General features: G+C 42.7%; 1 protein-coding gene across 1 annotated transcript in view; it reads right to left on the bottom strand.

Moving 5' to 3' along the window:
- The window catches only part of LOC311015917 (uncharacterized protein), a 546979-nt gene that overhangs the window by 503300 nt on the left and 31424 nt on the right, over nt 1-12255 (bottom strand). Inside the window, exons 3-4 of the mRNA XM_084013359.1 lie at nt 7695-7817; nt 6923-7045 (exon numbers count right to left, since the gene is read on the bottom strand). Of these exons, the coding sequence (XP_083869485.1) occupies nt 6923-7045; nt 7695-7817 (246 nt within the window). The remainder of the gene's footprint in view (nt 1-6922; nt 7046-7694; nt 7818-12255) is intronic.

The following is a 12255-nucleotide window of genomic DNA, read 5'->3' as shown; positions in this document are numbered from 1 at the left end:
TTTTCTCACCTTTCAGAAGAATGCAGATAGTCTCTTGCATGTTTATTTCATGGATATAGAATTTTGGTTACAAGTTACTGAATCGAATCGTGGTTTACAGAATCCAATCCAATCCAATCGTTACAAAAAAAAATTGTCCTTGAATCGAATCGCCAACTACTGTATCGTTAATCGAATTGAATCACTTTGGAGCTAAAGATTCTGTTCTGCCCTTCAGGCATTTCATTTAAATTGTGATGCTTTTCGTTTGTAAATTTCAGTTCTTCCAGACTTTTATTTTGACATTTGTATTGTTTGAGCTGTACAGGAAGTAGGCGGGAAAATGTCTAGTTTTACGTTCTGAATTTGCGTGTAGAAAACGCTAGAAGCAGCAGGCTCGTTAGGAGTGCAGACGGCAGAAATCATTTCTTATATGTTGTTTCCCAGCAGAGGCATCACTTACGTATCTCACCTTTGTTGTAACTAAGTTAACTTATAAATAAGTATTCAGTTTATGATGTAAAAACGAAGTTATAAAGCTAAAAAAGTGGCAATGTTAGAAACTATGGAAGCTAATTTGAAGATGCGGATGCTAACATAGGCTAAAAGTATTGTTCATGGAAACTAGATGACTTAGCTAAATGCAATATTTTGCTGTTTGTTTTCTAGTTTCACTCTCTTCCTTTTTCATCTGTGAGTCAGTACAATGTGAAGATTGAAAATAAATCTACTGAAAGGAATTCAAGGCGATTTTTCATGTTCATGATTGGAGGAGAGTTTAGCTCACTGTCTAGTTGGAATCATATGAAGCTAGCATAAGCTGGCTAGCATTAGCTGATCAGGTAATTTAAGGAAACTAGCACATGGTGGCTAGGGTTAGCTGCCAGACTAACATGAGGAAGCTAGCATAAGCTGGCTAGCATTAGCTGGCAGTCTACCCGCCAGAATAACATGAGGAAACTTGTGTTGGCTTGACTGTGTTGTAGCTAACAATGAAAACTCCTCAGCAAGATCTAAAACAGTTTTTAAAAAGACTGAACTTTTTCATTAATTGACCTTTAAACTTGACCAGCAATGATAACCAGTAGGGTTGCACAGCTCTTTGTGATGAACGGTTCGATATGCATCTAGATACACAGGTTACGATTCGATTCAAAAGCAATATCCTTTTATTACAGACCGATTCGATTCGAATCGATTCCATACAGTGTAAGAACGATACGATTCGATTCTACGGTTAATATTTGTTGTAGATATTTTATAAAATAAAGAAGCCGATTCTATGAAAGTGACAGTACTATAGTTTCTTTTCAAATACCACATATCCCCAAACATTGTGGCTGTATGGCACTGGCAAAAAAAACAAACAACCAGAACAACAAAATCACATGTCAATGTATTTATTTTTAGACATGGACCAAAAAAAAGTCTGGCTGAATCGTTCCATGGTGGTCACAGGACAGTGTCGTGGACGCTACCCGTGCTGCGGCCGCATCTTGTGGCGTAAGTTGAGACACAAGCAATCGACATTCAAAGCCGTCCGTCTCTCACGTGCGGTCGTGGAGTGCCTGCGGTCACACGGCAGCGTTGCAGCCGCCTACCTGTGCTGCGCCCGCCTCTCCACCTCCACCTCCTCCATGTTCTGTGTTGTCCCTTGTTTATAACTCATACAAGCTAGCCAGCTACGGCGTTTCGCCGGCAGCTTCAGCTCTCGCGTTGTTTTAGAGACGCTGGTGTAATGCCGCCCACAGATATGATGCCGGCGACCGCTTCAAAGTCTCGCGATACTCGATCCATGACTCTGTAACCGATTCATCTAGGAATTCATTGATAATTCGTATCGATTGAGGAGGCTGCTACCGATGCAGCCGTATCTCTCACTTGTTGAACCGAATACCCGGTCGCATCGGTTTATCGTTTACAACCCTAGTGTCTAATCATGTGGCTGATGAATCAAAGACATTTACTGAAGAAACATTCTAGTAGTTCTTATTCTAAATCCTTGTCATTCAGAGACAAATGTACATACATATACAAGTGTATGTGCAATAATGTATGGAGGAGTCACAATATACCGCCCACTTTTTGAAATCCCCCCGACTTTTACCGTCTAAAGTCAGTGAATCTGTCGATTCTGTTTAAGTTTCACTTTCAGTTGTGAATCAGTTCATTTCTGAATGTTTCTGATGTGAGATTCTGTTTGTAGCTGCTCATCACGCAGATTCTTTTGGGTCGAGTCATTCTTATGTTGACAAAACTCAGAGAAAAGTTAGAATAAATGTCTTTGACATGACGATCACTGTGTCCAGGGTTGCCAACACGCTTTCACCATCACTGGCTGCGTTTCCGATCGCATGCATTTGCGCCTATGCATGCACGAGACTTGAGACAACTCGTCATAAACACGCCAAGTTCCCACTACGTCAAGTCGGACACAGGTGCACTTCATGGACTTCTTTATTAATAATTCTATACATAACAAAAACTGTCGAGCCAGGGGAAACTTCATGGACTTTGCACAAAGAATATGGTCTAACTAGTGGCGCTTGGCTTTCTTCGTCACTGACGAATTCGAGCCGAGGCATTTGAACTCCCCTTGTTGACAGAGGCTGAGGAATTTTCTCACGCGGGAAATACCACGTGATAATTCTATGTTGCCGTTGAGGGGAGTGTCTTATGTCCGCACTTATTTGAGACCATCTGCACAGAAAAGCATGCGGAGGGAGGTACCCTGGAGATACCGCGAGCCGCCTCCCCACTTCCAACGTCTATGCCTCCTGGTAGTCTCTCAGATCACTAGGTGCGGGGCCACAATAATCAGAATTTACTCAGTAAAGTTACTCAGTACTTGAGTAGTTATTTCAATGAATACTTTCTTACCTTTACTCTTAAGTAACTTTTTGGAACTACTTTTTACTTCTTTACCTTTTGCAGTTGGGAAAACCAATCAAATCGTTCAGAATGCAGATAGAACCTTGTAATTCCAAGATGTTTTGTTGTTTTCTGAATGAAAAACTATATTTACAGAGCTTTGCTGGAGGCTTGGACCACCGGCAGCAGCCTCAGAAGAGCCTCCTCTGAAGCAGAGTATTCCTTCAGGTCAAACACGTCCAGATGTTTATCTGATGACAGTAAGATGAAGGCCAGAGCTGACCACTGACCAGGAGACAGTTCATCGGAGGAGAGACGTCCTGAAGTCAGATACTGTTGGATCTCCTCCACCAGAGAACGATCATTCAGTTCATTCAGACAGTGGAACAGATTGATGCTTCTCTCTGGAGACAGATCCTCATCAACCTTCTCCTTGATGTACTGGACTGCTTCCTGATTGGTCTGTGAGCTACTTCCTGTCTGTGTCAGCAGACCTCGTAGGTGTTTCTGATTGGTCTCTAGTGACAGACCCAGAAGGAAACGTAGGAACAGGTCCAGGTGTCCGTTTGGACTCTGTAAGGCCTTGTCCACAGCTCTCTGGTGCAGATGTGTTACTTTAGGTTTGTGTCTGGAGACTTTAAACAACGAGGAGGTTGTTTGTTTTTCTGCCATCAGATTGACACCAGAGTTGATGAAGGTCAGATGGACATGAAGAGCAGCCAGAAACTCCTAAACACTCAGATGGACGAAGCAGAACACCTGGTCCTGGTACAGTCCTCTCTCCTCTCTGAAGACCTGTGTGAACACTCCTGAGTACACTGAAGCTGCTTTGATATCGATGCCACACTCTTTCAGGTCTGGTTCATAGAAGATCAGGTTTCCTTTCTGCAGCTGCTCAAAAGCCAGTTTTCCTAGAGACATAATCATCTCTCTGCTCTGTGGACTCCAGTGTGGATCCGTCTCAGCTCCTCCATCATACTTGACGTTCTTCAGTTTGGACTGAACCACCAGGAAGTGGATGTACATGTCGGTCAGGGTCTTGGGCAGCTCCCCTCCCTCCCTGGTCTTCAACACGTCCTCCAGAACTGTAGCAGTGATCCAGCAGAAGACCGGGATGTGGCACATGATGTGAAGGCTTCGTGAGGTCTTGATGTGGGTGATGATCCTGTTAGCCTGCTCCTCATCTCTGAACCTCTTCCTGAAGTAGTCCTCCTTCTGTGGGTCAGTAAACCCTCTGACCTCTGTTACCATGTCAACACACCCAGGAGGGATCTGATTGGCTGCTGCAGGTCTTGTGGTTATCCAGAGACGAGCAGAGGGAAGCAGTTTCCCCCTGATGAGGTTTGTCAGCAGCACATCCACCGAGGTGGACTCTGTAACATCAGTCAGGATCTCGTTTTTGAGGAAGTCCAGAGGAAGTCGACACTCGTCTAGACCATCAAAGATGAACACAACCTGGAACTCTTCAAACCTGCAGATTCCTGCTTCTTTGGTTTCGGTGAAGAAGTGATGAACGAGTTCCACCAAGCTGAACTTCTTCTCTTTCAGCAGGTTCAGCTCTCTGAAAGTGAATGGAAACGTGAACTGTATGTCCTGGTTGGCTTTGTCTTCAGCCCAGTCCAGAGTGAACTTCTGTGTTAACACTGTTTTCCCGATGCCAGCCACTCCCTTTGTCATCACTGTTCTGATTGGTTCATCCCTTCCAGGTGAGCCTTTAAAGATGTCTTCTTGTCTGATGGTTGTTTCTGGTCTGTCTGGTTTCCTGGATGCCGTTTCAATCTGTCTGACCTCATGTTGGTCATTGACCTCTGCAGTCCCTCCCTCTGTGACGTGGAGCTCCGTGTAGACCTGATTCAGGAGGGTTGGGTTTCCTGCTTTAGTGATGCCCTCAAACAAACACTGGAACTTCTTCTTGAGGTAAGACTTGAGTTTACGTTGGTACACTGCACCAGCGGTTCCTGGATAAACAACAAAGGAACCCAGTTAGTGGATCCTACAGACCCTTTTACAGTCTATGAACAAGCCATGTTTTAGAACCATGTATTCCTATAGAAAAAAATCAATCAGGTTCAGCTGATGAAGTGAAAATATAATATATAATCCTCCACCCTGAGACGCCACCATTGAAAACATCAACAGAACATGGAGGTGTCCTCGTAGAAGCCCATTTTAAATACACCTTTGTTTTTCATCTACCAACAATTTAGTTATACGAGCTGAAAGTCACCAGTTAACACGGTCACTGGATGAAGTGAAACACCTGTTTCTCTGAAACGGTCGTGATCCCGTCTGAACTCTGTAGAACTTGAGTCTGTTGGAATATCGATTCTGACAACCGAACACGTAACAAGCAGACATTTAGATGCTACTAACAGTTTAAATTCACTGTTTAAAGCTTCTAACTCGTCTGGATGGTTGAAACAAAATGACATAAACATTGACATCATGCGTACGCATATTAATGATGACATCGGCTGTAATCGGGTCTGTAGACAACCAGAGAACCTAAACATTGAAGTTGTGTGCAGCCTATTAGGAGAAATATGAAGTTCTTCATGTTGAATCCTTCTCTTCTTTCCACCGTGTTAAATCTGTTAAAATCCTCTTACTGATCTGCAGACAGTCAGCCAGCTCCTCCTGCTTCACTCTCCTCAGGAAGTGCACTGTGATCTTTTGAAACGCCTCTCTGCTCCTCCTCTGCTCTTCATCCTCACCGTCCAACAACTCCTCGTCCTCACTCTCCAAGCATTCTGGGTAATCTGGACTCAGGACCTTCTGGATCTTCTTCAGCTCATTCTTCACAAAAGTGACGATGTTCTCCTCCAGCAGCTGGAACAGAAGGATAAACTGAACATGAAGTCTAAAGAACCCAACATGGGATTCATGTGTGGGTCTGAGCAGCATGGAGACCACTAGAACCTGTTCAGCATTGAGTCTGTAGTTGATGTGGTTAATAGTGAAAGGTGAGCTTGTACATGTACTCACCATAAATATGGAGTCCAGGTGTGTTTGATGCTGCTGGGTCAACGGAACCTCTGAGATCTGCTGAACTCTGTGGAGAAAACCAAGTTTAAAGAGTCACTAAACCACAGACTGGAGATCAGAAGTGGACGTCGTCATGGTGACGTTTGGCATTTCCACGGCCATTAAACCCTGGCCTGTTTCTTCTCCCACACTCCTCCCTGTGTCCAAAATCAACGTTGCAAGATTTGTCCACCTCTAAATGTTCAACTCTGTAAACCATCCTCCAAAGAAACAGGTGTAATTTCCTACACGTCATAAGTCTCCCATCTGCATATAGATCAATGAAAATGTAAATTTATGCATGTGTGTATCTGGTGCACAGAAGCCTTCTGTGTCCTAGGAAGGCTCCGACCTGCAAAAATTGGGGAAATAAACAAGAAACATCCCTTGACTCGGCAGCGGCTGTGGCTCAAAGGTAGTGATGTCCAAATGAAGCTTCATGAAGCAATTTCTTTATTTTCTGAGCCCAATAGATGGCGCTCTCTGTTCAACAAAGGGTTGAAAGCAATGGAAATATATCGGCCTTCAACCCTTTGTTGAACAGAGAGCGCCATCTATTGGGCTCAGAAAATAAAGAAAATGCTTCACAAAGCTTCATTTGGACATCACAAATCAAAGGTAGACTCGTCCTCCAAGATTGGTGGTTCTATTCCCCTCACTGCTTAAGAACCGGTGGAGCCACAACAGCAGCCCTCCACATGCCAACCTAATCTTAAATCCCTGGGCTGCCGATCATCATCTGCTTTCTATTGCTATGTCAAACTCCATAACAAAGAAATATTAGCCGCTCAAAAGGTTTTCTCCTCACAGTCTCTTTAAGGTTTGATTCTTTATTTATTATTTTTTTGTTTAATCTCAGTTAAAAAGGATTGAATTGTCCTTTCTGTTAGCTTCAGTGAAACACGACACTGTCTCTCTCTCATATCATCGTGGCTCAGAAGACCTAACAGGTTGCAGGATTCAGGGCTTGTTGGACTTGGAGTTATTGTTTAAGGGGCTAGTCTAGACCTGGTTCATCCTGTAAGGAGAGTTCAGTTTCATTTCTTACCTTCCATCAGCAGCTTGTTCAGCTTTAAAAAAAATAGGGAGACCCATAGAGCGGTCACTCTTCATGGACACACAGCTGGGTCCAGGTCCAGGTCCAAGGGAGTCTGGTCTCTGCTGCTGCATCCTGATACAATAAATACAATTTAAGGAAATACTTTCCCAAGATTCTCACTAGTTAAACTTCATTCATCACAATATAAGCCACAACACGAAATATCAAAAAACGTTATTATCACAATATGTTTGGCAGTTCAGACCATCACATTATTCATTCAGCAGACTTGACTTCATGTTGATGGACGTGTGTTTTTGTGGTTCAACAGACCAACAGAGAATCTGAATTTCCCTGTTAAACTTTCATTCCTTTCATTCAATATTTGAAGCTGATCAGCTGAAGTGTCAGCAGGTTACAGTGTTGGTCCAGGTGTATGTCAGGTTAATATTTAATCTGAATGTCTTTTTATTTGACTTATCATCAACATTTACTGCTTCTTCTACTAAAAGTACAGAGGTCAATTAAAGCTTCTGGTCTCACCAAAATGAAAACAAATGGATTCAACAGGAGAGTCGACACTAGATTCAGATCATCCCCTACATGGACTACGGAGGTCTGGGCCAAGACCTGAAAACGACACTGTCTCTCTCTCATATCATCGTGGCTCAGAAGACCTAACAGTTTGCAGGATTCAGGGCTGGTGGACTTGGAGTTATTGTTTAAGGGGCTAGTCTAGACCTGATTCATCCTGTAAGGAGAGTTCAGTTTAATTTCTTACCTTCCATCAGCAGCTTGTTCAGCTTTAAAAAGCAAAGGGTGATGCATAGAGTGGTCACTCTTCATGGACACACAGCTGGGTCCAGGTCCAGGTCTAAGGGAGTCTGGTCTCTGCTGCTGCATCCTGATACAATAAATACAATTTAAGGAAATACTTTCCCAAGATTCTCACTAGTTAAGCTTCATTCATCACAATATAAGCCAGAACACAAAATTATCAAAAAACCTTATTATTACAATACTATATTATCGTGATACATAAGTCCCCCCCTCCCCCTTTAATTAAAGCTTGTGGTCTCAGTGATTGTTCACCAAAGTGAAAACAAATGGATTCAACAGGAGAGTCGACATAGATTCAGATCATCCCCTACATGGACTACAAAGGTCTGGACCAAGACCTGATTCTTCACCTCAGGACAGTCAGGTAATAAAAAGGTTGAATTTTAAACTCAATAAAGCGATCTAGTTAATATTATGTATCTTTATGTTGTTGAGTGAGAATCATGATGGTGGAGTGATCTGAGTCCTGGACACTTGGAGATCCTCGTCTCACCTCTGAGCTTTGGTCTGGCTGTCATGTCCCCCATCCTGGGTGGTTTTAGAGGGAAGGACTCCGTCCTCTCGGTCCTCACACTGATTCATAGCAGAGTCTCCACCTGCTGGCAGAGACGCACACTGTCACTACGGCAACACTGACAACAGAGAGGCAAAGTCCCGCCCCTTCCTGTGTCGCCAATGGGACCTCATTTCTAAACGGCGAGACCTAGAGCTGTGCGATATTACGATATATATCGTAGTACGATATAAAAATGTCTACCGTAGCATATAACCCTCTGTCGTTTATATCGTAATTTTAACGTGTAGGCTACTTGTTTAGCACTGTTGCTACACGCGTCTCCGCTGCGTTGCGTCTCCGCCACGCCAGCGGAGCAGATACGTTTCACTTTAGTCTATGGGTCAATCCCCACCAGGTCCGCTGCGCTGCGTGTCCGCTGCGTCTCAGCTCCGGCAGTCCGCAGCTCTCCGCAACAAATACGGACTTCTATTTCTGGCGGATGCCGGACCACGGCGCAGCAATTCAGCACAGGGCAAATATAGCGAAACAGGAAGTTCGGTACATACTCAACAATAAAACTTTTCAAAACGTTAGCTTTAGACAACAAAACCAACATTAGCTTTAGACAACAAAAATAGGGTTAGGTTTAGACAACAAAATACTACAAAGAAAAAATTAAATACTACATAGACATAGTACACAATGTTGTTTAATGGTTAGAACGTTCTTTTAAAGGACCTTTTTATCCAGATACATTCTAACTGACCATGTTGACTTCAACTAGCATCGCTAATAAACATTTACAAAATCTTGAAAAACCAAAACACTGGAGGCAATGCCCTTCGGACTTATTGAAATTACTCCCTGTTTTCCATAAATCAGATTGACTTTTTAGACATCGGGAACCCTTTATTTAACTGCAAATGTCAGCAGTTACCAAGTGTGTCGTACTGGTACGACATAAAGGAGATTTTTTCCCGTGTTTTATCCTTCTTGTATTTAACCGTTGTTGACACGGAGCCATGTTTAACTTCGTCTTTTAACTAACGGATCCATGTCGCCCAATCAACATGAAGTGAGGTGGACTACGAGAACCATGAGCAGAGGACCTTATCAAGGACTACCATGCAACTATTATCTTCATTGGTCATAAATCAAAGCTGATGATTGGCTATTCAGTTTATTATGAATAGCCAATCATCAATTATTAAGTTGGTGGTGGACTTTGTTTGGACCGAAATATGCATCATAGAAACAGAGTTTGAATAATTGATAGTTAGAATGACTCAACTTCAATTATTGCATTAAAAACTGAATTTGTCTTACATGTCTTACATTCTCTTAGTTTATTACATGTAAGTCTGTAGTATGTTCTGTTTTGAAGCTAGTTTTCACAGTAAAAATACTAGTAAATATGAAAGTTCTGCTTTGTTATTAGCTGAATGTTCTTAACGTATCCACAGTAAAAGTACACAGAGCAGTGTTGTACTATAATACATGATTATTATGATTATTCTTACTGATACATTCAGGTGGAAGCTGTATTTTACAGCTTCAAAACTTTTACTCCAGTAAAGACTGTACATTTTCACATTCTTGTATGTTTGAAATATCAGAAACTGTCACTTACCAAACTGTTCACACGGAGGAGAGACGACGGGACGATGTGTAGCAGATCTCATACACCAGGAAGTAACCAGGGATCAGAGTCCATCCATCACCATGGCAACAGATCCGGGTTATTTATATATGGTATAAAGCACCTTGAATTCAAGTTGCATAACAGAACAATAAAACAATTCAGTAAAGGTTAAACCATTTAAAAGCAACAGAAATACAGACAAGAAGTGCACAAGATAAAAAAGGGGATGAGAACAGTAAAAAATATATAAAAAGTAAGAAAATACAAACAGATGAATAAACTGTAAAAACATTCTGAACAGAAATGTTCTCAGAGCAGATTTAAGAGATTGTAACTTGGAGGCAAACCTCAGCTTTTCTGGAAGTTTATTCCAGACATGAAGCTGAAAACTAAGAAGCTGCCTCTCCAGGCTTTGTTCTGGCTCTGGAGACAGGAAGCAGACCAGCACCTGAAGACCTGAGGGGTCCGCCCGGTAGTGATGTCCAAATGAAGCTTCGTGAAGCATTTTCTTTATTTTCTGAGTCCAATAGATGGCGCTGTTCAATAAAGGGTTGAAAGCAATGGAAATATATTGGCCTTCAACCCTTTGTTGAACAGAGAGCGCCATCTATTGGACTCAGAAAATAAAGAAAATGCTTCACGAAGCTTCATTTGGACATCACTACCGCCCGGTATATAACACAGGAGATCCGTTAAGTGCTTTATAAACAAAGAAAATCATAAATACATCCTAAATTAGTTGTGGAATCCATTTCTGTAGCTTTATAATTTTTTTCAAATATGTAATCTGACAGGACCCAACCACCTTACAAAGTATACCATATTTCTTTTTTACTTCTGATGCCCATGGTTTACAGATTCATTATTAATTGTCATTCTGAAATTAGTAGTGCTTAGTAATTGTTCATATATTGAGTATAAACAGTCTCACAACTGTTATCACAGAAAATTATTATTGGGGGGGCAATGAGGGGGTCTGATTGTTTATAGGAGGTGCTAGTGAATTCTGACAACAACAAATAATACTATAATAGATATAGATGTGCTGTTCCCGTGGCCGTGCTGATACACTACATATTCTCGAATGCATGTTACTAAACGGTTATCATAAAACAAACACAAGCATATTTAACTACTTTTAATGAAATGAAGTGCAAAACAACAAGCACAAAAAACAATACAAATCCACCACAGAGAACATCTGTGGATTTACAAGAGTGTAACTGAGAATTGTAGCACAGTGTATAGTTGTATACAGTATACTCTTACAACTGTCTCTGAACTCACTAAATATGTTTTCTCTCTCCTTCTGTTCTCCTCTCCTTCACTCTCCACTCCTGTCTTCCTCCTCTTCCTCTCCTCTAAACTCCTCCTCCTCACTCTCCACTCCTGTCTTCCTCCTCTTCCTCTCCTCTAAACTCCTCCTCCTCACTCCTGTCTTCCTCTCCTCTAAACTCCTCCTGCTCACTCTCCACTCCTGTCTTCCTCTCCTCTAAACTCCTCCTCCTCACTCTCCACTCCTGTCTTCCTCTCCTCTTCCTCCCTTCTTCTCCTCCTCCTCCTCACTCTCCACTCCTGTCTTCCTCTCCTCTAAACTCCTCCTCCTCACTCTCCACTCCTGTCTTCCTCTCCTCTCCCTCCCTTTTTCTCCTCCTCACTCACTCCCCACTCCTGTCTTCCTCTCCTCTTCCTCCCTTCTTGTCCTCTAAACTCTGCTTCACTCGCTCTCCAATGCTGTCTTTCTCTCTTCTCCTCTCCCCTCCTCCTCCTCTCTCTGTTCTCCTCACCTACTACCGCCCCTTCGTCATCCTCGCTTTCATCCTCATCCTCCAAGTCCGTCATCACTCTGTCCTGCGTCCTAAATCACCACCACCATCGTCCACTCTTATTTGCTTTTTTTTCACAAATCGGTCCATTTCGCTCTGTTGACACAACCGCTAACTAGCCGCTATGCATCAACCACCGCTAACGTGAACGTCAAATTCAGCCTGCCGTCTGCGTGCAAACCAGCCAATCAAATCGCACGACACAGGAAAAAAAACCCAATCACCATAGGAACGTTATAAACAATATTTCTTCAGATGATTGATTGTTAATGTCTCAGTGTCTTAATTTGTTCTATATTTGTTATAGTTTTTAATCCATAAATATTTCGAGGGGAGGGGGGGCAAAAGGGGGGCGCAGCCTTTGACAGGAGGGTCTTGAGACCCTGCTTGCCCCCCCCGCGCCGTCATTGCTCTGGTTCCTCCACATAGTCTGGTCTGGTCTCTGGACTAATGTGAGCTACTATTGTAGACCTCTAGGGGACCACAGACCCAGGAGACAGCATCTGGTTCCTCCATTTAGGATTCAGGGACGTCAGGA

This window comes from Eutrigla gurnardus (assembly GCF_963514095.1).
Source record: "Eutrigla gurnardus genome assembly, chromosome: 7".
Lineage (NCBI taxonomy): Eukaryota > Metazoa > Chordata > Actinopteri > Perciformes > Triglidae > Eutrigla > Eutrigla gurnardus.
The sequence above is the reverse complement of the archived record's forward strand: the minus strand, read 5'-3'. Positions and strand labels throughout refer to the sequence as shown.